This window comes from Pseudophryne corroboree, chromosome 4, assembly GCF_028390025.1.
Source record: "Pseudophryne corroboree isolate aPseCor3 chromosome 4, aPseCor3.hap2, whole genome shotgun sequence".
Classification (NCBI taxonomy): domain Eukaryota; kingdom Metazoa; phylum Chordata; class Amphibia; order Anura; family Myobatrachidae; genus Pseudophryne; species Pseudophryne corroboree.
The window spans coordinates 441,696,922-441,722,278 of NC_086447.1; the positions used below are offsets into that span (position 1 = coordinate 441,696,922).

General features: G+C 46.6%; 1 protein-coding gene across 2 annotated transcripts in view; it reads left to right on the plus strand.

The window, feature by feature from the left end:
• The window catches only part of RNGTT (RNA guanylyltransferase and 5'-phosphatase), a 945,165-nt gene that overhangs the window by 203,616 nt on the left and 716,192 nt on the right, over positions 1-25,357 (plus strand). For both annotated transcript variants that reach the window (XM_063916923.1, XM_063916922.1), the window contains exon 7: positions 8,204-8,313. In XM_063916923.1, coding sequence (XP_063772993.1) covers positions 8,204-8,313 — 110 coding nt within the window. The remainder of the gene's footprint in view (positions 1-8,203; positions 8,314-25,357) is intronic.

The following is a 25,357-nucleotide window of genomic DNA, read 5'->3' on the forward strand; positions in this document are numbered from 1 at the left end:
CACTCTTTTTGGCTTTAGCAGGTCTCTGACAATGTTCTGGAGGTCCTGGGCTTTTTCCAACGGGAGAAAAACCTTCTTTCGTTCCGTGTCTAGTATCATGCCTAGGAACGATAGTCGAGTTTTTGGAACCAACTGTGACTTTGGCAGATTGAGAATCCAACCGTGTTGCTGGAGCTCTTCCAGAGAGAGTGACACATTCCTCAGTAATTGATCTTTTGATCTCGCCTTTATCAGGAGATCGTCCAAGTATGGGATAATTGTGACTCCTTGCCTGCGCAGGATCACCATAATTTCCGCCATTATCTTGGTGAAAATCCTCGGGGCCGTTGAAAGCCCAAACGGCAACGTCTCAAACTGGAAATGACAATCCTGTACCGCGAATCTCAGGTACTCCTGATGAGCGGGATATATGGGGACATGAAGGTAAGCATCCTTTATGTCCAGTGACACCATAAAATCCCCCCCCTTCCAGGCTGGCTATTACAGCTCAGAGTGATTCCATCTTGAATTTGAAACGTTGCAAGTACAGATTTAGGGATTTTAGATTTAAAATGGGCCTGACCGAACCATCCGGCTTCGGGACCACAATGAGTGTCGAATAGTACCCCTTTTCCCTGTTGGCTCAGGGGAACCCCAATAATCACTTGCTATTGACACAGCGTTTGAATTGCCGCTAACACTACTTCCTGCTCTGGGGTAGAAGCTGGTAAGGCCGACTTGAAAAATCGTCGTGGGGGCACCTCTTCGAATTCCAGCTTGTAGCCTTTGGAAACTATCTCCATTGCCCAAGGATCTACGTCTGACCGAACCCAGACCTGGCTGAAGAGTCGAAGGCGTGCCCCCACCGGTGCGGACTCCCGCAGGGAAGCCCCAGCGTCATGTGGTGGATTTTGTAGAAGCCGGGGAGGACTTCTGTTCCTGGGAACCCGCCGCGGCAGGTGTTTTTTTCCCTTACCTCTGGCAAGGAAGGAGGAGCCCCGACCTCTTCTGGGCTTTTGCGACCGAAAGGACTGCATCTGATACTGTGGAGTTTTCTTTTGCTGTTGGGGAACAAAAGGTAAAAAGGTAGATTTACCTGCGGTAGCTGTGGAAACCAGGTCCGCGAGCCCATCCCCAAACAACACATCACCCTTATAGGGTAAAACCTCCATATGCTTTTTTGAATCTGCGTCACCCGTCCATTGGCGGCTCCATAAGGATCGTCTCGCTGAAATAGCCATGGCATTGGCTCTGGAACCCAACAATCCAATGTCTCTTTGAGCGTCTCTCATATATAAGACTGCGTCTTTAATATGTGCTAAAGTTAGCAAAATAGTATCCCTATCTAGAGTATCAAGGTCAGCTGACAGGGTATCTGTCCAAGCTGCAACTGCACTACATACCCATGCTGACGCAATTGCCGGTCTAAGTAGGGTACCAGTATGTGTATAAATAGACTTTAATGTAGTCTCCTGCCTGCGGTCCGCAGGGCAGCGCCACCTTCTTGGACAGGCGTGTTAGAGCCTTGTCCACTATGGGAGAGGATTCCCAACGTGCCCTGTCCTGTGTAGAGAAAGGGTACGCCATAAGAACCCTTTTGGGAATCTGCAGTCTCTTATCTGGAGATTCCCAAGCTTTTTCAAATAACTCATTAAGTTCATGAGATGGAGGAAAGTTTACCACAGGTTTCTTTTCCTTATACATGTGCACCCTCGTGTCGGGATCAGAGGGGTCGTCTGTGATATGCAAAACATCTTTTATTGCAATAATCATATACTGAATAGTTTTTGCCACCCTAGGGTGCAATCTAGCATCATCATAGTCGACACTGGAATCAGAGTCCGTGTCGGTATCTGTGTCCACAATTTGTGACAAGGGACGCTTTTGAGACCCTGACTGCCCCCTGTGAGTCGGTCCAATCCGTGGATTGACCCCCTGATGTCACCCTGGATTCTGCTTTGTCTAGCCTCTTATGCAATGATGCTACACTTGCATTTAACATATGCCACATATCCATCCATTCCTGAGTCGGCACTACTGACGGGGACACACCACTCATCTCCACCTCCTCCTTTGATAAGCCTTCCGCTTCAGAGATGCCGACACACACGTACCGACCCCCACACACACAGGGATATAACTATACGGGGACAATTCCCCAACCAGGCCCGTTGGAGAGACAGCGAGAGAGTATGCCAGCACACACCCAGCGCCAAACTGACACTGGAAAACCCAGATAGCGCTTTTATATATAATGCCAATGCTATTCCCACTCACTGCGCTTGAAATGTGCCCCCCTCCTCTTTTTTTCAGCCCTCTGATGTGTTCAGCAGGGGAGAGTCCGGGGAGCCAGCGTTCTCTGCAGCTTCTGTGGAGAAAATGGCGCTGGTTAGTGCTGAGGGATCAAGCTCCGCCCCCTCCAGCGGCGGGCTTCGGTCCCGCTTCAATTTCATAAAAATGGCGGGGGATCTGTTCCCGACACGAGGGTGCGCATGTATAAGGAAAAGAAACCTGTGGTAAACTTTCCTCCATCTCATGAACTTAATGAGTTATTTGAAAAAGCTTGGGAATCTCCAGATAAGTGACTGCAGATTCCCAAAAGGGTTCTTCTGGCGTACCCTTTCCCTACACAGGACAGGGTACGTTGGGAATCCTCTCCCATAGTGGACAAGGCTCTAACACGCCTGTCCAAGAAGGTGGCGCTGCCGTCTCCAGATACAGCGGCCCTCAAGGACCCTGCGGACCGCAGGCAGGAGACTACATTAAAGTCTATTTATACACATACTGGTACTTTACTTAGACCGGCAATTGCGTCGGCATGGGTATGTAGTGCAGTTGCAGCTGGGACAGATACCCTGTCAGCTGACCTTGATACCCTAGATAGGGATACTATTTTGCTAACTTTAGCACATATTAAAGGCGCAGTCTTATATATGAGAGACGCTCAAAGAGACATTGGATTGTTGGGTTCCAGAGCCAATGCCATGGCTATTTCAGCGAGACGATCCTTATGGACCCGCCAATGGACGGGTGACGCGGATTCAAAAAAGATATATATATGGAGGTTTTACCCTATAAGGGTGATGTGTTGTTTGGGGATGGGCTCGCGGACCTGGTTTCCACAGCTACCGCAGTTAAATTTACCTTTTGTTCCCCAACAGCAAAAGAAAACTCCACAGTATCAGATGCAGTCCTTTCGGTCGCAAAAGCCCAGAAGAGGTCGGGGCTCCTCCTTCCTTGCCAGAGGTAAGGGTAGAGGGAAAAGAACACCTGCCGCGGCGGGTTCCCAGGAACAGAAGTCCTCCCCGGCTTCTACAAAATGCACCACATGACGCTGGGGCTACCCTGCGGGAGTCCGCACCGGTGGGGGCACGCCTTCGACTCTTCAGCCAGGTCTGGGTTCGGTCAGACGTAGATCCTTGGGCAATGGAGATAGTTTCCAAAGGCTACAAGCTGGAATTCGAAGAGGTGCCCCCACGACGATTTTTCAAGTCGGCCTTACCAGCTTCTACCCCAGAGCGGGAAGTAGTGTTAGCGGCAATTCAAACGCTGTGTCAACAGCAAGTGATTATCGGGGTTCCCCTGAGCCAACAGGGAAAAGGGTACTATTTGACACTCTTTGTGGTCCCGAAGCCGGATGGTTCGGTCAGGCCCATTTTAAATCTAAAATCCCTAAATCTGTACTTGAAACGTTTCAAATTCAAGATGGAATCACTCCGAGCTGTAATAGCCAGCCTGGAAGGGGGGGAGGGTGGGGATTTTATGATGTCACTGGACATAAAGGATGCATACCTTCATGTCCCCATATATCCCGCTCATCAGGAGTACCTGAGATTCGCGGTACAGGATTGTCATTTCCAGTTTCAGACGTTGCCGTTTGGGCTTTCAACGGCCCCGAGGATTTTCACCAAGATAATGGCGGAAATGATGGTGATCCTGCGCAGGCAAGGAGTCACAATTATCCCATACTTGGACGATCTCCTGATAAAGGCGAGATCAAAAGATTAATTACTGAAGAGCGTGTCACTCTCTCTGAGAGTGCTCCAGCAACACGGTTGGATTCTCAATCTGCCAAAGTCACAGTTGGTTCCAAAAACTCGACTATCGTTCCTAGGCATGAAACTAGACACGGAACGAAAGAAAGGTTTTTCTCCCGTTGGAAAAAGCCCAGGACCTCCAGAACATTGTCAAAGACCTGCTAAAGCCAAAAAGAGTGTCAGTTCATCAATGCACTCAAGTTCTGGGGAAAATGGTGGCAGCCTACGAGGCCATTCCCTTCGGCAGGTTCCATGCGAGGACGTTTCAATGGGACCTTCTTGACAAGTGGTCCGGGTCCCATCTACAAATACATCAGAAAATAACACTGTCCCCCAGGGCCAGGGTGTCTCTCCTATGGTGGCTGCAAAGTACTCACCTTCTAGAGGGTCGCAGGTTCGGCATTCAGGACTGGGTTCTGGTAACCACGGACGCGAGCCTCCGAGGATGTGGAGCAGTCACCCAAGGAAGAAACTTTCAAGGACTATGGTCAAACCAGGAGTCCTGTCTGCACATCAACGTGCTGGAAGTAAGGGCCATATACAACGGCCTTCGACAAGCGGAGGGTCTTCTTCGCAACCTACCGGTTCTGATTCAATCAGACAATGTCACAGCCGTGGTTCATGTGAACCGCCAAGGCGGGACAAGGAGCAGAGTCGCGATGGCGGAAGCCACCTGGATTCTTCGCTATGCGGAAAATCATGTAAGCGTTCTGTCAGCTGTCTTCATTCCGGGAGTGGACAACTGGGAAGCAGACTTCCTCAGCAGACACGATCTCCATCCAGGAGAGTGGGGACTTCATCAAGAAGTCTTTGCAGAGATAACGGGTCTCTGGGGAGTTCCTCAAATAGACATGATGGCGTCACGCCTCAACAAGAAGCTTCGGAGGTACTGTGCCAGGTCCCGGGACCCTCAGGCAATAGCAGTAGACGCTCTGGTAACGCCATGGGTGTTCCAGTCGGTCTATGTGTTTCCTCCTCTGCATCTCATCACAAAGGTGTTGAGGATCATAAGACGGAAAAGAGTACAGACAATACTCATTGTTCCAGACTGGCCTCGAAGGGCCTGGTACTCAGATCTTCAGGAGATGCTCGCAGAAGATCCTTGGCCTCTTCCGCTAAGGGAGGACCTGTTACAGCAGGGACCCTGCACGTTCCAAGACTTACCGCGGTTACGTTTGACGGCATGGCGGTTGAACGCCGGATCCTAGCTGAGAAGGATATTTCGGAGGCGGTCATACCTACTCTAATAAAGGCTAGGAAGGAGGTGACGGCGAAACATTATCACCGTATCTGGAGGAAGTTTGTATCTTGGTGTGAAGCCAAGAATGCTCCTACGGAAGATTTCCACCTGGGCCGTTTTCTCCACTTTCTACAGACAGGAGTGGATATGGGCCTGAAGTTAGGCTCTGTTAAGGTAGAGATTTCGGCCTTATCGATATTCTTTCAGAAGGAATTGGCTTCTCTTCCAGAAGTCCAGACGTTTGTGAAGGGAGTGCTACACATCCAGCCTCCTTTTGTGGCCCCAGTGGCGCCATGGGACCTGAACGTGGTGTTACAGTTCCTTAAGTCACACTGGTTTGAACCCCTTAAAACGGTTGAGTTGAAATTTCTCACCTGGAAGGTGGTCATGTTATTGGCCTTAGCTTCGGCAAGGTGGGTTTCTGAATTGGCGGCATTGTCTCACAAGAGCCCCTACTTGATTTTTCATGTGGATAGAGCAGAATTGAGGACTCGTCCTCAATTTTTACCTAAGGTGGTGTCTTCATTTCATATGAACCAAACTATCGTGGTGCCTGTGGCTACGAGTGACTTGGAGGATTCCATGTCCCTGGATGTAGTCAGGGCCTTAAGGATTTATGTAGCCAGGACGGCTAGAATTAGGAAAACAGAGGCTCTGTTTGTCCTGTATGCAGCCAGCAAGATGGGCGCGCCTGCTTCAAAGCAGACTATTGCTCGCTGGATCTGTAACCCGATTCAGCAGGCTTATGTTACGGCTGGATTGCCGTTACCACATTCAGTAAAGGCCCATTCCACTAGGAAGGTGGGCTCTTCTTGGGCAGCTGCCCGAGGCGTCTCGGCATTACAGCTTTGCCGAGCGGCGACTTGGTCGGGTTCAAACACTTTTGCTAAATTCTACAAGTTTGATAACCCTGGCTGATGAGGACCTAGCATTTGCTCAGTCGGTGCTACAGAGTCATCCGCACTCTCCCGCCTGATTAGGAGCTTTGGTATAAACCCCATGGTCCTTACGGAGTCCCCAGTATCCTCTAGGACGTAAAAGAAAATAAGATTTTAAACCTACCGGTAAATCTTTTTCTCCTAGTCCGTAGAGGATGCTGGGCGCCCGTCCCAGTGCGGAAAATCTGCAAGACTTGTATATAGTTATTGCTTACATAAGGGTTATGTTACAGTTGAAATCGGTCTTGGACCGATGCTGTTGTTTGTTCATACTGTTTACTGGTTTTGGGTATTCCAGGTTATATGGTATGATTGGTGTGGGCTGGTATGAATCTTGCCCTTAGATTAACAAAATCCTTACCTCGTATTGTCCATTTCCTCTGGGCACAGTTCTCTAACTGAGGTCTGGAGGAGGGGCATAGAGGGAGGAGCCAGTGCACACCCATACTAAAAGTTCTTTATAGGTGCCCATGTCTCCTGCGGAGCCCGTCTATACCCCATGGTCCTTACGGAGTCTCCAGCATCCTCTAGGACGTAAGAGAAAATGGTTATGGTTCCATAGAGAACAGGGTCGTTTATTTCTCTAGGCTAGAGACACTACAGTAAGGGCAGAAATAAAATGGAGTAGCTGCTCAAAGCAACCAATCAGCTTCTGACATTTCAAAGACTGCTAGATAAATGACAGAAGCTGACTGGTTACTTTGGGCAACTTTTGCTCTCTTGCCAAGGCTTGATACATCCCCCCCCCCCACAAATATCAATGAATGGAATGGAGAAGAGGGATGTACAGCTGTTCTGTCAAAGCAGTTGGTTAGGTGGTTTAGGAACGGGAAGCAGTTAGATTCCCGGCTCTGCACATGTTATATCTGCCCTCCCCCGCAGTGCACATGGTTTTGCCCATTAGCTAACAAATTTGCTGCTGTGATCAGGTCTGAATTAGGCCTAATGTGTTTACGTTAAACTGCATCAGATTGTCTACAGAAAAAACTACTTTAGGCCACAACCTTGGCCTTTGTTGAGCCCAACTGGTACTTTGTAAATTGTTTTATACATCATGTGTTTGTTTTTTTTGTTTTTTTCTTTAAAGCATGTGGGTACCCTGCAATCTTTTAAAAGCACAAACGGAGTTACTTACATTATGTGGATGTTTGAAATCCTTACAAGATCACCACTGAAATTTCATTTACACGCCAATACCATCCTGGTGGTGGTTTTTTTTTCCTCCTTTATTGAACTTCATAATAATTACCTTAGATATGTTCAAACTCTGTTTTTATTTCTGTTATATTTGTATGTTAATTTTCAGTTCTCTAGGACCAGTTCTGTTCATTTTTATTTAGTTATGTTTCCTTTTATCTTTATTGTCTGTTCTTTTATTAAATAAAGATTGATAGTGAAGTAATCAAACTGGGAGAGCTAAAAATCAAAGGGGGGTGTCCAGTTACTCGTGATATGGCTGTGAAAACGTAGTGTTTTTTTTTTTTTTTTTTTTAATCAGCCCTATCCAATTAGCTCCCGTCAAAAGCACAAGTTTTTCGCAACAAAAAAACATAGGTCTCGCGAAAAGCCGCAGACCTATGTATTTTAATAGCACTTATAGAAGGCAAGCATAATCTGCGATAGGTGCTGGCATCGTGTATAAACTCCGGCTTATCGGGGACTAATTGGATAGCCCCCTGCAAACCAAATAGCCATAAATTACTGCTGCTAATTGGATAACCCCCAAAGTATCTTAGAAAATAATTATTACATTTGCTACAGTATATAGCTTATGTCTAGATATTTTTCTTCTTGAGCAATATATTTTGTTTTTGCCATTTCAAATCTGTTTTTGGTTAAAACTTTGTACAAATTCGAGGCTGTCCCTGTATTTTGTTCCTTCAGCAAGCTTTTCTTTTGGTCCCAGCTATGTTAATCCATAAGCCATTTCTAATAATAATAATTATATTTATATAGCACTTTTCTCCTAATAGGACTCAAAGTGATTTCTGTCCTTTTTATTTTCATAGGGTGCGATATTTTTAGAAGGCGTGGCAGTAAAACATGTAGCTCAAGTAACAACACAACCAAAACTTGGAGAAATCCAGAGGAAATGTCAGCAGTTCTGCTCATGGGAAGGGTATGCAAATTTTTACTTGTCTAGTAATCACCAATCATTTGCTTTTTGAAAACATAGCTGCTATTGTGAAAATACAGAACCCTAAATTAAATCACTACTTTGTGCTATGAATACTAAACACATTGATGTGATTTATCCTGATTCTTCTACAACTGTTAATCACAAATAAAGTGTTATGTAATTTCCCTTTTGCTATCACAAACTGCCAAAGACAGATAACCACATTATATGTATGATGAATGCTGGAAGACTTGTGACTGCCTTCTTGGAATCAGTATGATATCCAGGGGCTCGGGATTCCGACAGTCGTAATACTGGCACCGTATTCCCCTTCGCAGACTAACCCTAACCCTTCTGCCTGATGCACAAACCGAATCCCCCCCAACCTCGGCCCTTAACCTAAGATAGCAGGTATACTTATGGTCGGGATTCTGGCGTCTGTCCCCTGGGCCATTCGGAGTTCTTATGTCGAGTTTCTGAAGTGCTTTGGATTCCTGCGTTGGTATTTCGACTGCCAGAATCCAGACAGCTGTCTTTTTGACCGCATCCTACTTTCTCTTATGGTTATGAACTAACCAATGTTAGCTATGAGGCACAGGATGATCCACTGCACATTGTAAAATCTTTAGCTACACCATGTGCCTCTCTGTCTGTATTTATATGGAAGGTCATACGTTTGTGTGAGCAATGGCCAGATGTCTGCACAGTGGGAGGCATGGTTAGATGGATTGAGGGTTGCCTACTATAAAGTAAATGCAGTGGTGCACAGTGCTAAAATTATATTTCATTTTTGGGGTTTGAGTTTTGAAATAAAATAAATGGGTGGCGAGGGTGCAGTTTGCTGTGTGTATTGGGTGCACAGCAGTTTCAGTTATGTTATTAAACTATTCCTTTGTCCACTCTTTTTCATTCCTGATTAATTGAAGCCATGAGTGATGCTTAACTGTGGAGTGTTGAAGGAGAAGAGGAAGAAAGTTGTCTTTTAATTGTCCCATGCTTTGCCTTCCCATATGAACAAAGAAAATCCATTTTCTCGATTTAGAAATATATGAAGCTGATGGTAAATTAGAGACATGCAACTATTGTAAACCTACACATGCCAAAAATTATCTGGCCATGACAAGTGGGCACCCTAAGAACTGGATTAAAAGTGTCCCGTCGAAAAACCTTAAGACTGCAACGCATTTGTACCAAAGAAGAAACCTTTACTGAACAAGTAAAGAACATGGGAAAAAAGATTCTATAAGAAAGGGTATGATCCAAAAATTCTAAACAAAGTAAAAAGTTAAAAACCTTAACAGACAAGAATCATTATATCCAACGAATGAAAAGAAAAATAATTCTCAACACCAAATAGCGTTCATCACCAAATTTACATGTGAAACTCAGAAAATTAGAATATTGTGCCAAAGTTCATTTATTTCAGTAATTCAACTTAAAAGGTTAAACTAATATATTATATACAGTAGACTCATTACATGCAAAGTGAGAGATTTCAAGACTTTATTTGTAATAATTTTGATGATTGTGGCTTACAGTTTTAAGAAAACCCAAAATCCAAAATCTCAGAAAATTAGACTATTATATAAAATCAATAAAAAAAGGATTTTAAATACAGAAAAGGTCGTCTCTCTGAAAAGTATAATCATGCTTATGTACTCAGTACTTGGTTTGGGCCTCTTTTGCATGAATTACTGCCTCAATGCGGCGTGGCATGGATTCTATCAGCCTGTGGCACTGCTGAGATGTTATGGAAGACCAGGATGCTTCAGTAGCGGCCTTCAGCTCTTCTGCATTGTTCAGTCTCAAGTCTCTCATCTTTCTCTTGGCAATGCATGTCTCCTGACCGCCAGTCACGCATTCCCATCCCATGTGCTTTTACGTAATTGTTTTCTCATACGTCCTAGAGGATGCTGGGGATGCTTCAAGAACCATGAGGTATAGACGGGATCCGCAGGAGACATGGGCACTTTAAGACGTTAAAAGGGGTGTGAACTGGCTCCTCCCTCTATGCCCCTCCTCCAGACTCCAGTTAGATTCTGTGCCCAGTGAGACTGGATGCACACTGAGGAGCTCTCCAGAGTTTCTCAGAAAAATACTTTGTTAGGTTTATTATTTTCAGGGAGACCTGCTGGCAACAGGCTCCCTGCATCGTGGGACTGAGGGGAGAGAAGCAGACCTACTTCTTTGAGTTTCATGGCTCTGCTTTTTAGGCTACTGGACACCATTAGCTCCAGAGGGTCTGATCGCTAGGTATGCCTAGATGCTCGTTCCCGGAGTTGCGCCGTCACCCCCCTTGCAGAGCCAGAAGTCAGAAGACAGGTGAGTAAAAGAAGATCAGAAGACTTCAGTGACTGCAGAAGACTTCAGTGTCTTTGAGGTAACGCGCAGCGGGCGCGCTGCGCGCCATGCTCCCACACACACAGCGGCACTACAAGGGTGCAGGGCGCAGGGGGGGCGCCCTGGGCAGCATAATACCTCATAAATACCTGGGAAAAGAGGAATACAGTGGCACTATATCCAGACCCCCGCCAGTATAAAGAATATGAAAATTAGCGGGACTGAAGCGCGCCATTAAGGGGGCATGGCTTAGCCCTCACAGCTCTAATCAGCGCCATTTTCTCTTCACAGAGCTGCAGAGAAGCTGGTCCTGGCCTCCTACACTGCTGTACAAGTAACAGTATTTTGGTGCTGTTTTATTAGTATAAAAAGCGCTAACAGGGCTGAGACATTATTTTTAATCGTTTCAGTACCGGGATAGGCGCTGGGTTGTGAGCTGGCAAAACTACCTCTGTGTTTCTCTAACAGGCTTTGCTGTGGGTCTGTCCCCTATATCCCAATGTGGTTGTGGGTGTCGGTACGCGTGTGTCGACATGTCTGAGGCTGAGTGCTCTTCCCAGGAGGAGGCTGGAGTGGGGACAGAAAAGACTGTGAGAGTGACCGCGTCGGCACCGCCGACGGCTGATTGGGTAAATATGTTGAGTGTTTTGAATGCAAATGTGGCTCGGTTGAATAAGAGATTAAATAAATCTGAGTCTCAGAACCAGACATGGAGAAAATCCATGGAGGATGCATAGTCGCAAGTTCAGACCCCCTTGGGGTCACAGAAGTGTTCATTTACCCAGATAGCGGATACAGATACCGACACGGACTCGGATTCCAGTGTCGACTATAGTGATGCCAGATTGAATCCTAAACTGGCTAAGAGCATTCAGTACATGATTGTGGCGATAAAAGACGTATTACATATCACGGAAGACCCTGCTGTTCCTGATACTAGGGTCTGCATGTTTAAGGGAAAGAAACCTGAGGTGACGTTTCCTCCCTCTCATGAACTGAACGCTCTTTTTGAAAAAGCTTGGGAAAATCCTGACAAGAAGTCACAGGTTCACAAGAGAATTCCGGTGGCATATCCGTTCCCCTCTGGGGACAGGGAAAAGTGGGAGTCAACCCCCACGGTGGACAAAGCTCTATCGCGTCTGTCCAAAAAGGTGGCGCTTCCGTCTCCTGACACGGCAGCCCTAAAGGATCCTGCGGATCGTAAGCAGGAAAATGCACTAAAATCCATTTATGTCACTACAGGTACGCTGATCAGGCCTGCCGTTGCATCGGCATGGGTGAGTAGCGCCATTGAAAAGTAGGCAGATAACTTGTCATCTGATATGGATTCCCTGGACAGGGATAGCGTGCTTTTCACACTGGGTCATATCAGGTACGCTGCAGCCTATCTAAAGGAAGCTGCGAGGGATATTGGCCTTTTGGGATCAAGGGCCAATGCCATGGCAGTCTCGGCTAGGAGGGCATTGTGGATTCATCATCAATGGAATGCTGATGCTGACTCTAAGAAGACTATTGAGTCTCTGCTGTTTAACGGTAGTGTCTTGTTTGGTGACGGCCTCACTGACCTGGTATCTACGGCTACAGCGGGTAAGTCATCGTTCCTACCTTATGTTCCTGCACAACAAAAGAAAACTCCCCACTATCAGATGCAGTCCTTTCGGCCCAATAAATACAAAAAAGGACGAGGGTCTTCCTTCCTTGCTACGAGAGGAAGGGGAAAAAGGTCACAGGCTGTGGCAAGTTCCCAAGAGCAGAAGTCCTCCCCGGCTTCTACCAAATCCACCACATGACGCTGGGGCTTCTCTGCGGGAGTCCGCACCGGTGGGGGCACGTCTACAACTCCAGTCAGGTCTGGGTTCGCTCGGCCCTGGTTCCTTGGGTATTAGAAATAGTAACCCAAGTGTACAAGTTAAGAGTTTCAAGACGTGCCCCCTCACCGATTTTTTCAAATCGGCCTTGCCAGCTTCTCTTCCAGAAAGGGAGGTAGTATGCGCTGCAATACTAAAGCTGTGTCAAAATCAAGTAATTGTCACGGTACCCCCGTCACAACAGGGGGAAGGCTTTTATTCAAGCCTGTTCGTGGTCCCGAAGCCGAATGGCTCAGTCAGACCGATTCTGAACCTAAAATCCCTCAACTTCTATCTAAAAAAATTCAAATTCTAGATGGAATCTCTCCGAGCAGTGAACTTCAGTCTGGAGGAGGGGGATTTTATGGTGTCGGTCGACATAAAGGATGCATACTTGCATGTCCCCATATATCCTTCACATCAGGCTTTTCTGAGGTTTGCATTCCAGGATTGTCATTACCAATTTCAGATGCTGCCGTTGGGTCTGTCCACGGTTCTGAGGATTTTCACCAAGGTTATGGCGGAAATGATGGTTCTCATGCGCAAGCAGGGAATCACAATTATCCCGTACTTTGACGATCTCCTGATAAAGGCGAGATCCAGGGAGCAATTACTGAACAACCAGCGCTGATCCCAACATTAGAGATAGAAATAAATTTTAAAAGGTCACAAACACCGTTTTTAGGGGTTGTTTCAGGGGTTTCCCATAAGTGTCTCTCTCCTCTCTTATAGACTGACACTTACTTTTTAACCCCTTGAAGCGTTCATCAAAAGGTTTCTTTTTAAACGTCCCTGGTTTCTTCAGTTACGTTCCCACTGTCAAGACCCGACTCAGCGCATCAGCAGTGATACAAACACCATAAAGATATAAAATGGGAAAATTCCCAGCAGGGATATTTAATATACAAACAGTAATAAAATATATCAAGATAGTAGCACGTCCTATTAAAACATTGTAACAGGTGGAGAGGATCGTACCCGCTGAAGGTTGAGGCTGTGCGCTACCGCTGAGAAAATCCGGAATATCTCAGCGTGCTGTTCTGGCAACAGCCTCAGGCATACAGACGGGCTGTGTTCTCCTCACGTCCTCACGTCACAATCCAAGTCCTGCAGAATCAACGCGTTTCGGGGTTCCGCCCCTTTGTCTACTATCTTGATATATTTTATTACTGTTTGTATATTAAATATCCCTGCTGGGAATTTTCCCATTTTATATCTTTATGGTGTTTGTATCACTGCTGATGCGCTGAGTCGGGTCTTGACAGTGGGAACGTAACTGAAGAAACCAGGGACGTTTAAAAAAAAACCTTTTGATGAACGCTTCAAGGGGTTAAAAAGTAAATGTCAGTCTATAAGAGAGGAGAGAGACACTTATGGGAAACCCCTGAAACAACCCCTAAAAACGGTGTTTGTGACCTTTTAAAATTAATTTCTATCTCTAATGTTGGGATCAGCGCTGAGAGCCTAACCTCACTTGTTTGTATGTATTGGTAATTGGTGCAGGTGTACACCACGAGGGAAGGACCAGCTGCTAATCTAGAAGGCGCAGTATAAGAGAATAAAACGTTTTTGTTTAGCAATTACTGAACAACGTTACGCTCTCCCTAACAATTCTGCAACAACATGGTTGGCTCCTAAACTTGCCAAAATCACAGTTGGTTCTGACGACACGTCTGTTGTTCTTGGGTATGATTCTGGATACAGAATTACAGAGGGTTTTTCTTCCAGTGGAAAAGGCTCTGGAAATACAGAACATGGTAAAACAGATAATGAAACCGGCAAGAGTGTTGATTCTTCAATGCACTCGGTTGCTGGGGAAGATGGTTGTGGCCTACGAGGCCATTCAGTTTGGCAGGTTCCATGCCAGGTTGTTTCAGTGGGACCTGTTGAAGTGGTCCGGGTCTCACCTCCGCATGCACCGGAAAATAATCCTATCTTCCAGGACCAGAATCTCTCCCCTGTGGTGGCTGCACAGTTTTCACCTCCTAGAGGGCCGCGGGTTCGGGATCCAGGAATGGATCCTGGTGACCACGGAGGCAAGTCTCCGAGGCTGGGGAGCAGTCACACGGGGGGAAAATTTCCAGGGAAAATGGTCAAGCCAGGAAGCTTGTCTACACATAAACATTCTGGAATTAAGGGCCATTTACAACGGCCTTCGGCAAGCGGAACATCTTCTTCACGGTCTGCCCGTTTTGATTCAGTCAGACAATGTAACAGCAGTGGCTTACATAAACTGCCAGGGCGGAATAAAGAGCAGAGCGGCGATGGTGGAGGCCACAAAAGTTCTTTGCTGGGCGAAAAGACATGCAAGCGCTCTGTCAGCGGTCTTCATTCCAGGAGTGGACAACCGGTAAGCAGACTTCCTCAGCAGATACGATCTCCATCCAGGAGAGTGGGGTCTTCATCAAGAGATCTTTGCAGAAGTGACAAGTCGTTGGGGAATTCCTCAAATAGACATGATGGCGTCTCGCCTCAACAAGAAACTTCAGAGATATTGTTCCAGGTCGAGGGACCCTCAAGCAATAGCGGTGGACGCCCTGGTGACACCGTGGGTGTTTCAGTCGGTCTATATGTTCCCTCCACTTCCACTCATTCCAAAGGTGTTAAAGATCATAAGAAGAACAAGGGTTCAGGCGATACTCATTGTTCCAGACTGGCTAAGGAGGGCCTGGTATCTAGATCTTCAAGAATTACTCATAGAAGATCCCTGGCCTCTTCCTCTACGAGAGGACCTGTTGCAGCAAGGACCGTGCGTGTATCAAGACTTACCGCGGCTGCGTTTCACGGCATGGCGGTTGAACGCCAAATCCTAGCCCGAAAGGGTATTCCCAGTGAAGTTATTCCCACACTACTTCAGGCTAGAAAAGCAGTAACGGCGAAGCATTACAACTGTATTTGGAGAAAATGTGTCATGGTGTGAATCCAAGAAGGCTCCTACAGAAGAATTTCAGCTGGGGCGTTTGCTCCATTTTTTACAAGCAGGTGTAGATGCGGGCCTAAAGTTAGGCTCCATTAAAGTACAAATTTCGGCCCTATCAATTTTCTTTCAGAAAGAATTGGCCTCCCTTCCAGAAGTTCAGACCTTCGTGAAAGGCGTGCTGCACATCCAACCTCCCTTTGTGCCCCCAGTGGCACCATGGGATCCTAATGTAGTATTGCAGTTCCTGCAATCTCATTTGGTTTGAACCTTTACGTAAGGTTGAGTTGAAATTCCTTACTTGGAAAGTAGTCATGTTGTTGGCCTTGGCATCCGCAAGGCGGGTGTCTGAATTGGCGGCTTTGTCTCACAAAAGCCCTTATTTAATCTTCCATGCTGATAGAGCGGAGTTGAGGATTCGTCAGCAATTTTTGCCAAAGTTGTTTCATCGTTTCACGTAAACCAGCCTATTGTGGTGCCAGTGGCTACTGACGCCTTGGCGGAATCGAAGTCTCTCGATGTAGTCAGAGCTTTGAAAATCTATGTCGCCAGAACGGCTCAGATTAGGAAAACAGAGGCTCTGTTTGTCCTGTTGGCTCCCAACAAGTTTGGGGCTCCTGCTTCCAAGCAGACTATTGCGCGCTTTATCTGTAATACGATTCAGCAGGCTTATTCTACGACGGGATTGCCGTTACCGAAATCGGTGAAGGCCCATTCTACCAGAAAGGTGGGCTCATCCTGGGCGGCTGCCCGAGGGGTCTCGGCATTACAGCTTTGCCGAGCTGCTACTTGGTCGGGATCAAACACCTTTGCGAAGTTTTACAAGTTTGCTACCCTGGCTAAGGAGGACCTCTTGATTGGTCAAGCTGTGCTGCAGAGTCATCCGCACTCTCCCGCCCGTTCTAGAGCTTTGGTATAAACCCCATGGTTCTTGAAGCATCCCCAGCATCCTCTAGGACGTTTGAGAAAATAGGATTTTAATACCTACCGGTAAATACTTTTCTCCTAGTCCGTAGAGGATGCTGGGCGCCCGTCCCAGTGCGGGCTGTATCTGCAGTTATTGGTATGGTTACACACATGTTGTGTTGAGTTCAGTCAGTCTGTGGCTGATGTTAGTCATGCCGTTGCATGCGTTGTTGTTGAATGCCATGTTGTACGGCGTGTTTGAGGTGTGAGCTGGTATGTATTCTCACCTTAGTTTAAAAATGAAATAAATCCTTTTCCTCGAAATGTCCGTCTCCTTGGGCACAGTTCCTATAACTGGAGTCTGGAGGAGGGCCATAGAGGGAGGAGCCAGTTCACACCCCTTTTAAAGTCTTAAAGTGCCCATGTCTCCTGCGGATCCCGTCTATACCCCATGGTTCTTGAAGCATCCCCAGCATCCTCTACGGACTATGAGAAAAGGATTTACCGGTAGGTATTAAAATCCTTTTTTTGTTGTGTTTATTGGTTAATAAATGCAGTTTTATTTTAACTTATTACACATTTGTGACACCTTTTGCTTCTTTCCACGTATGTACGGCATCTTTTGCGACTGATTGCCATCTCTGGATGGATATATATATATATATATATATATATATAAATAATATGTGTGTATATACTCGAGTATAAGTCGACCCGAATATAAGCCGAGGCACCTAATTTTACCACAAAAAAAGCTGGGAAATCTTATTGACTCGAGTATAAGCCTAGGGTGGGAAATGCAGCTCTAGCCGTACACAGCCCTCAGTGCCAGATATGCTCTCATACTGCCAGATATGCCCCCGCAGTGCCAGGTTTGCCCCCGCAGTGCCAGGTTTGCCCCCAGAGTGCCAGGTTTGCCCCCAGAGTGCCAGGTTTGCCCCCAGAGTGCCAGGTTTGCCCCCATACTGCCAGGTTTGCCCCCATACTGCCAGGTTTGCCCCCATACTGCCAGGTTTGCCCCCATACTGCCAGATATGCCCCCATACTGCCAGATATGCCCCACAGTGCCTGATGTGCCAGATATGCCCTCATGCTGCCAAATATGCCCCCCAGAGTGCCAGATATGCCCTCATGCTGCCAAATATGCCCCCCAGAGTGCCAGATATGCCCTCATGCTGCCAAATATGCCCCACAGTGTCAGATGTGCAAGATATGCCCTCATGCTGCTGCCAGATGTGCCCCTTATGCTGCTGCTAGATGTGCCCCTCATGCTGCTGCCAGATGTGCCCCTCATGCTGCTGCCAGATGTGCCCCTCATGCTGCTGCCAGATGTGCCCCTCATGCTGCTGCCAGATGTGCCCCCTCCCCAAGTGCCAAATATGCTCCCCCAGTGCTGTTACTTACCCCTCCGTCGATCCCGCGCTATCTTCTGAAGGAGGGACACGGAGCGCACAGCGCGCGGCTCTCCTGTGTCCCTCCTGCATCTCCGGCGGCCGCGGCGGGTCTATTAAAGGAAGTGCCGGTTCGTGATCAGAGGTCACGAACGGGTACTTCCTTTAATAGACCCGCTGCTGCTGCCGGAGATGCAGGAGGGACACAGGAGAGCCGCGCGTTGTGCGCTCCGTGTCCCTCCTTCACACTGCACTCCCTGTCACTGTGCACTGACTCGAGTATAAGCCGAGGTGGCTTTTTCAGCACAAAAAAAAGTGCTGAAAAAGTCGGCTTATACTCGAGTATATACGGTGTGTATATATATATACTATATATATATATATATATATATATATATATATATATATACTATATATATATATATATATATATATATATATACTATATATATATATATATATATATATATACTATATATATATATATATATATATACTATATATATATATATATATATATATATATATAGCTCTTGAGTACAACTATCTTTTGAATTTTAAACATCAGGAATGAAGGGAAGTTATTACGTATACACACATTATATATTATATCTTTGATATACATCCATTTAGGTAACCTTATATTGGCTATATAACATCCATTAGCGCCAGGATTGTCCTCCACATACTGTATACACATTCAGTAGCTTATTTCAGGTTTCTGGTAAAACCAGGAGTACAATCTAGGCAGCTTGATAGTAGTGCTTTGAGTGCCCCTTGACCTTTGTATAGGTTCAGTCACTTAGTTAGTAGAACCACTTACCACAAATGCTTATGAATGGGCTTTTATTACCACATTTAATACACAACATAAATGAGTGGAAATATCCATAAACGGGCTCTAAATATCGGCATAAGTCTAGTTAGAAGTGTACTATCACTGGCCAAACCTATAGCTGGTATTAAATTCAAAAGGTTGTAAGGAAATCACTGGGGTAAAAATTAGTAAAATCCGTGAAATACCAGTCAATTTAAGGTGGGAAATTATAGAATTTGTTACGTGTAACACCAAGAACGTAATGTATGCTGTGGAATGTATATGCGACTTTTTTTATATATAGGAAGGACATCTAAGATAAGAATTAGAGTTGGTGAACATCTTAGAAATATCCGTAAAGGCGTTGAAACCATGCGTTATCTAATAACTTTAAACTAGTACATAATTGCTCTCCCACGGCCAGTTTGTTGGCATCCAATGGGTTAAAGGCCATTGGAGAAAAAGAAATGTATCTAGCCAACTAGCAAAAGCAGAAAAGAAAAGAATTTATGAATTGGGCAACGGACAACCAGGCGGTGGCTTGGGATCTCATTTCCTGGGATTGTGAAGTAACTATATCACTATTTTATATGGTGGGGATTTAGGATCTTTTTGTATATCTATGATGCATTGTATTTCACTCGCAACTATTTTCTGATTTGATCTGATGCAGACTCTTTATAGATGCCCTCTTACGTGTAATGATATTTATGTACCAAGCCCGTATATGGAAAACACACTTTGACCAAAAAGTTGACATTAAATCACTAAAAAACTGGAATCGTATAAGGGACCATAATTGTCTGTGTGAAAGACTGCAAGTATTGGAATACCCTCTTATCATTGTATTTTCCATGGTGTTGGGACACTAAGAGGACAGGAATCCGGATATGGTCCCAGTGCAAGTGATCACGGGACTTGTAGTTCTCTATATCTAGAGATCGAAGCACGGGGACTAATCGGTTGTAACAGCAGGGTATTTGATAGAGCTGCAGACTCCAAGTGGTTCTTATCTGCCATCCAATTCCATGTTTCTACAAATTGCCATTTATGTAGAAAGGCTTATCTTGAAAAAGACCCGAGGGAGGGTCGGAACATGTGGGTGACGACAAGCATACCTGGATGTTGTGCTGAAAGCAGACCTTAAGGACAGAGCTGTTTGGACGTGAGGAGAGATCATGGAACTGCAGCCCGGGAGATTCCTTTCAATCCATGCTCCCTAAGGGCCGCATGTACTAAGCCTTGAAAAGTGATAATTTGTAAGGTGATCAAGTACCAACCAGACAACTCCTGTCATTTTTCAAACCCATCCTGTGACATGACATGACAGTTACAAGCTAATTAGTTGGTACTTTATCACCGTGAAATGTATCACTTTTCAAGTCTTAGTAATTATCCTCCAAAGAACTGACCGTTGCAAGTTCTTAACTACTGGCAATTTGCTATTTATTAGGCCGAATAAGAATATTTTGTTTGATGGATGCCTAACTAATCTTTTTTTATTGCAGTTCTTATTGTATTTTATTGTTGATTTTAGAAAAACAAACCCAGTATTGTCGTATCAAACAGTATTACATTATGTATTTTCCTCTCTATTTTTCCTGAGCTGCTTCCCTATAAGCATAAGGGAATGGGAAACCCGCATTTAAGGCAGGGAACTGAGATGTGCATATTTTAGAGGAGTATACTGTATATAATTAAGCGCTGGTGTAACTGATTTTTTCCTTCTCTTTGGTGTGTTCTATTATTACTTTCTCTTACGTCCTAGAGGATGCTGGGGACTCCGTAAGGACCATGGGGGAATAGACGGGCTCCGCAGGAGACATGGGCACTAAGAAAGAACTTTAGGTATGGGTGTGCACTGGCTCCTCCCTCTATGCCCCTCCTCCAGACCTCAGTTGATTACAGTGCCCAGAGGAGACTGGGTGCATTAAAGGGAGCTCTCCTGAGTTTCCTGGAAAGAGAGTATTTTAGTTAGGTTTTTTATTTTCAGGGAGCCTGCTGGCAACAGACTCCCTGCATCGAGGGACTGAGGGGAGAGAAAAAGACCTACTTTAATGTTAGGCTCTGTTTCTTAGGCTACTGGACACCATTAGCTCCAGAGGGAATGGAACGCAGGTCTCACCCTCGCCGTTCGTCCCAGAGCCGCGCCGCCGTCCTCGCAGAGCCGGAAGATAGAAGCCGGGTGAGTATGTGAAGAAAGAAGACTTCAGAGGCGGCAGAAGACTTCAGCTCTTCATAGAGGTAACGCACATCGGTAACGCTGTGAGCCATTGCTCCCACACAGCACACACACGGCAGTCACTGTAAGGGTGCAGAGCGCAGGGGGGGGCGCCCTGGGCAGCAATAAGGACCTCCAAATCTGGCAATAAGTATATATACAGGCTGGGCACTGTATATAAAAGAGATCCCCCGCCAGTTTTTTTAATATTTCAGCGGGACCGAAGCCCGCCGCTGAGGGGGCGGAGCTTGTTCCTCAGCACTCACCAGCGCCATTTTCTCCACAGCACACCACTGAGAGGAAGCTCCCCGGACTCTCCCCTGCTTACCACGGTGAAAGAGGGTTTTAAAGAAGGGCGGGGGCACATAATTTGGCGCAAATACATTATGACAGCGCTATCTGGGTAAACATATTGTGTTTTTTTTTTCCCCTGGATGATTAGCGCTGGGTGTGTGCTGGCATACTCTCTCTCTGTCTCTCCAAAGGGCCTTGTGGGGGAACTATCTTCAGATAAGAGGATTCCCTGAGTGTGTGGTGTGTCGGTATGCGTGTGTCGGCATGTCTGAGGTAGAAGGCTTTCCTAGTGAGGAGGTGGAGCAAATGAATGTGGTGTCTCCGTCGGCAACACCGACACCTGACTGGGTGGATATGGGGAATGTTTTAAGTGCAAATGTGAATTTATTGCACAAAAGGTTGGACAAAGCTGAGTCCAGAAATTATGCAGAGTGTCAGGCCCTGCCTGCCCCTATGTCGCAGGGACCCTCGGGGTCTCAAAAGCGCCCACTATCCCAAATAGTATACACTAATACCGACACGGATTCTGACTCCAGTGTCGACTACGATGATGCAAAGTTACAGCCAAAATTGGCTAAAAGTATTCAATATATGATTATTGCAATAAAGGATGTTTTGCATATCACCGAGGAACCCCCTGTCCCTGACACGAGGGTACATATGTATTAGGAAAAGAAACCTGAGGCAACCTTTACCCCTTCTCATGAGCTGAACGAGTTATTTGAAAAGGCGTGGGAATCTCCAGACAGGAAACTGCAGATTCCCAAAAGGATTCTTATGGCGTATCCTTTCCCGGCTAAGGACAGGATACGGTGGGAATCCTCCCCAAGGGTGGACAAAGCATTGACACGCTTATCCAAAAAGGTAGCACTGCCATCCCAAGATACGGCTACCCTCAGGGATCCTGCTGATTGCAAGCAGGAGGCTTCCTTAAAGTCCATTTACACACACTCTGGTACCTTACTCAGACTGGCGATAGCGTCGGCTTGGGTTTGTAGCGCTGTAGCAGCGTGGACAGATACCTTATCGGTGGAATTGGATACCCTGGATAAGGATACCATTTTATTGACCCTGGGTCATATTAAAGATGCGGTCTTATATATGAGGGATGATCAAAGAGACATTGGCCTACTGTGTTCTAGAGTCAACGCTATGTCGATTTCTGCTAGACGAGTCCTATGGACCCGGCAATGGACAGGTGATGCCGACTCAAAGATGCATATGGAGGTTTTACCTTACAAGGGTGAGGAATTGTTTAGGGAAGGTCTCTGGGACCTGGTCTCCACAGCTACGGCAGGTAAATCAAATTTTTTGCCTTATATTCCCTCACAGCCAAAGAAAGCGCCACATTATCAAATGCAGTCCTTTCGGTCAAAAACAAAAAACAAGAGAGTGCGAGGTTCGTCCTTTCTTGCCAGAGGTAGGGGCAGAGGAAAAAAGCTGCCAACCACAGCTAGTTCCCAGAAGCATAAGTCCTCCCCGGCCTCTACAAAATCCACCGCATGACGCTGGGGCTCCGCTGAGGGAGTCCTTTCCAGTGGGGGCACGTCTTCGACTTTTCAGCCACATCTGGGTTCACTCACAGGTGGATCCCTGGGCAATAGAAATTGTTTCCCAGGGTTACAAGCTGGAATTCGAGGAGGAGCCTCCTCGCCGTTTTTTTCAAATCGGCCCTACCAGCTTCTCCCCCAGAAAGGGAGATAGTTTTAAATGCAATTCACAAATTGTGTCTTCAACAGGTGGTGGTCAAAGTTCCCCTGCTTCAACAAGGGAGGGGGTATTACTCAACCCTATTTGTAGTCCCGAAACCGGACGGTTCGGTCAGACCCATTTTAAATTTAAAATCTTTGAACCTATACTTGAAAAGGTTCAAGTTCAAGATGGAATCACTCAGAGCGGTAATCGCCAGCCTAGAAGGGGGGGATTTTATGGTATCCCTGGACATAAAGGATGCGTACCTTTATGTTCCCATATTTCCACCTCATCAGGCGTACCTGAGATTTGCGGTACAGGATTGTCATTACCAATTTCAGACGTTGCCGTTTGGGCTTTCCACGGCCCCGAGAATTTTCACCAAGGTAATGGCGGAAATGATGGTGCTCCTGCGCAAGCAGGGTGTCACAATTATCCCGTACTTGGACGATCTCCTCATAAAAGCGAGACCGCGAGAGCAGTTGTTGATCAGCGTGTCACTTGCACTGAAGGTGTTAAAACAACACGGCTGGATTCTCAATATCCCGAAGTCACAGTTAGTTCCTACGACTCGTTTGACCTGCTTAGGCATGATTCCGGATACGGACGAGAAAAGGGTTTATCTTCCAAAGGAAAAGGCCCAGGAACTCATGACTCTGGTCAGGGACCTATTGAAGCCAAAAAAGGTGTCAGTGCATCGCTGCTCTCGCGTCCTGGGAAAGATGGTGGCATCTTACGAGGCCATTCCCTTCGGCAGGTTCCATGCGAGGACCTTCCAATGGGACCTACTGATCAAGTGGTCCGGGTCACATCTACAGATTCATCAGTTGATCACCCTGTCCCCCGGGGCAAGGGTGTCTCTCCTGTGGTGGCTACAGAGTGCTCACCTTCTAGAGGGTCGCAGGTTCGCCATTCAGGACTGGATTCTGGTAACAACGGACGCGAGCCTCCGAGGTTGGGGAGCAGTCACACAGGGAAGAAACTACCAAGGTCTTTGGTCAAGCCAGGAGACTTGTCTTCACATCAACGTCCTGGAGCTGAGGGCCATATACAACGCCCTTTGTCAAGCGGAGACTTTGCTTTGCGACCTACCGGTTCTGATTCAGTCAGACAACATCACCGCAGTAGCTCATGTAAACCGCCAAGGCGGCACAAGGAGCAGAGTGGCAATGGCGGAAGCCACCAGGATTCTCCGCTGGGCGGAAAATCATGTAAGCGCGCTGTCAGCAGTGTTCATTCCGGGAGTGGACAACTGGGAAGCACACTTCCTCAGCAGACACGATCTACATCCAGGAGAGTGGGGACTTCCTCAGGAAGTCTTCGCACAGATTGCAAGTCAGTGGGGACTGCCCCAGATAGACATGATGGCGTCCCTCCTCAACAAAAAACTAAAGAGGTATTGCGCCAGGTCAAGAGATCCTCAGGCGGTGGCAGTGGACGCCCTGGTGACACCGTGGGTGTTCCAGTCGGTCTATGTGTTTCCTCCTCTTCCTCTCATACCCAAGGTGTTGAGAATAATAAGAAAAAGAGGAGTACTGACCAATCTCATTGTTCCAGATAGGCCACGAAGGACCTGGTATCCGGATCTGCAGGAAATGCTCACAGAAGATCTGTGGCCTCTTCCTCTAAGACAGGACCTGTTACAACAGGGGCCCTGTCTGTTCCAAGACTTGCCGCGGCTGCGTTTGATGGCATGGCGGTTGAACGCCGGATCCTAGCGGAAAAGGGCATTCCGGATGAGGTCATTCCTACTCTGATAAAGGCTAGGAAGGACGTGACAGCTAAACATTATCACCGTATATGGCGGAAGTATGTTTCTTGGTGTGAGGCCAGGAATGCTCCTACGGAAGAATTCCATATGGGCCGTTTCCTTCACTTCCTACAGACTGGAGTGAATTTGGGCCTAAAATTAGGCTCCATTAAGGTTCTGATTCCGGCCCTATCCATTTTCTTTCAGAAGGAATTGGCTTCTCTCTCAGAAGTACAGACTTTTGTCAAGGGAGTGCTGCATATTAAGCCTCCTTTTGTACCTCCAGTGGTACCTTGGGACCTGAACGTAATGTTGAGTTTCCTTAAGTCGCACTGGTTTGAACCACTTAAAACGATGGCGTTAAAATATCTCACTTGGAAAGTGGTCATGTTGTTAGCCTTGGCTTCGGCTAGGCGAGTGTCAGAGTTGACGGCTTTGTCTCATAAAAGCCCCTATTTAGTTTTCCATATGGATAGAGCGGAATTGCGGACCCGTCCTCAATTCTTGCCAAAGGTCGTTTTCGTCTTTTCATATGAACCAACCTATTGTGGTGCGTGTGGCTACGCGAGACTTGGAGGATTGCGAGTCCCTTGATGTGGTCAGTGCTTTGACAATTTACGTGGCCATAACGGCTAGGGTCAGGAAAACAGAAGCACTGTTTATCCTGTATGCAGCCGACAAGGTTGGCGCTCCTGCTTCCAAGCAGACTATTGCTCGCTGGATCTGTAACATGATTCAGCAGGCTCATTCTACGGCTGGATTGCCGTTACCAAAATCAATAAAGGCCCATTCCACCAGGAAGGTGGGCTCTTCTTGGGCGGCTGCCCGAGGGGTCTCGGCATTACAGCTGTGCCGAGCTGCTACTTGGT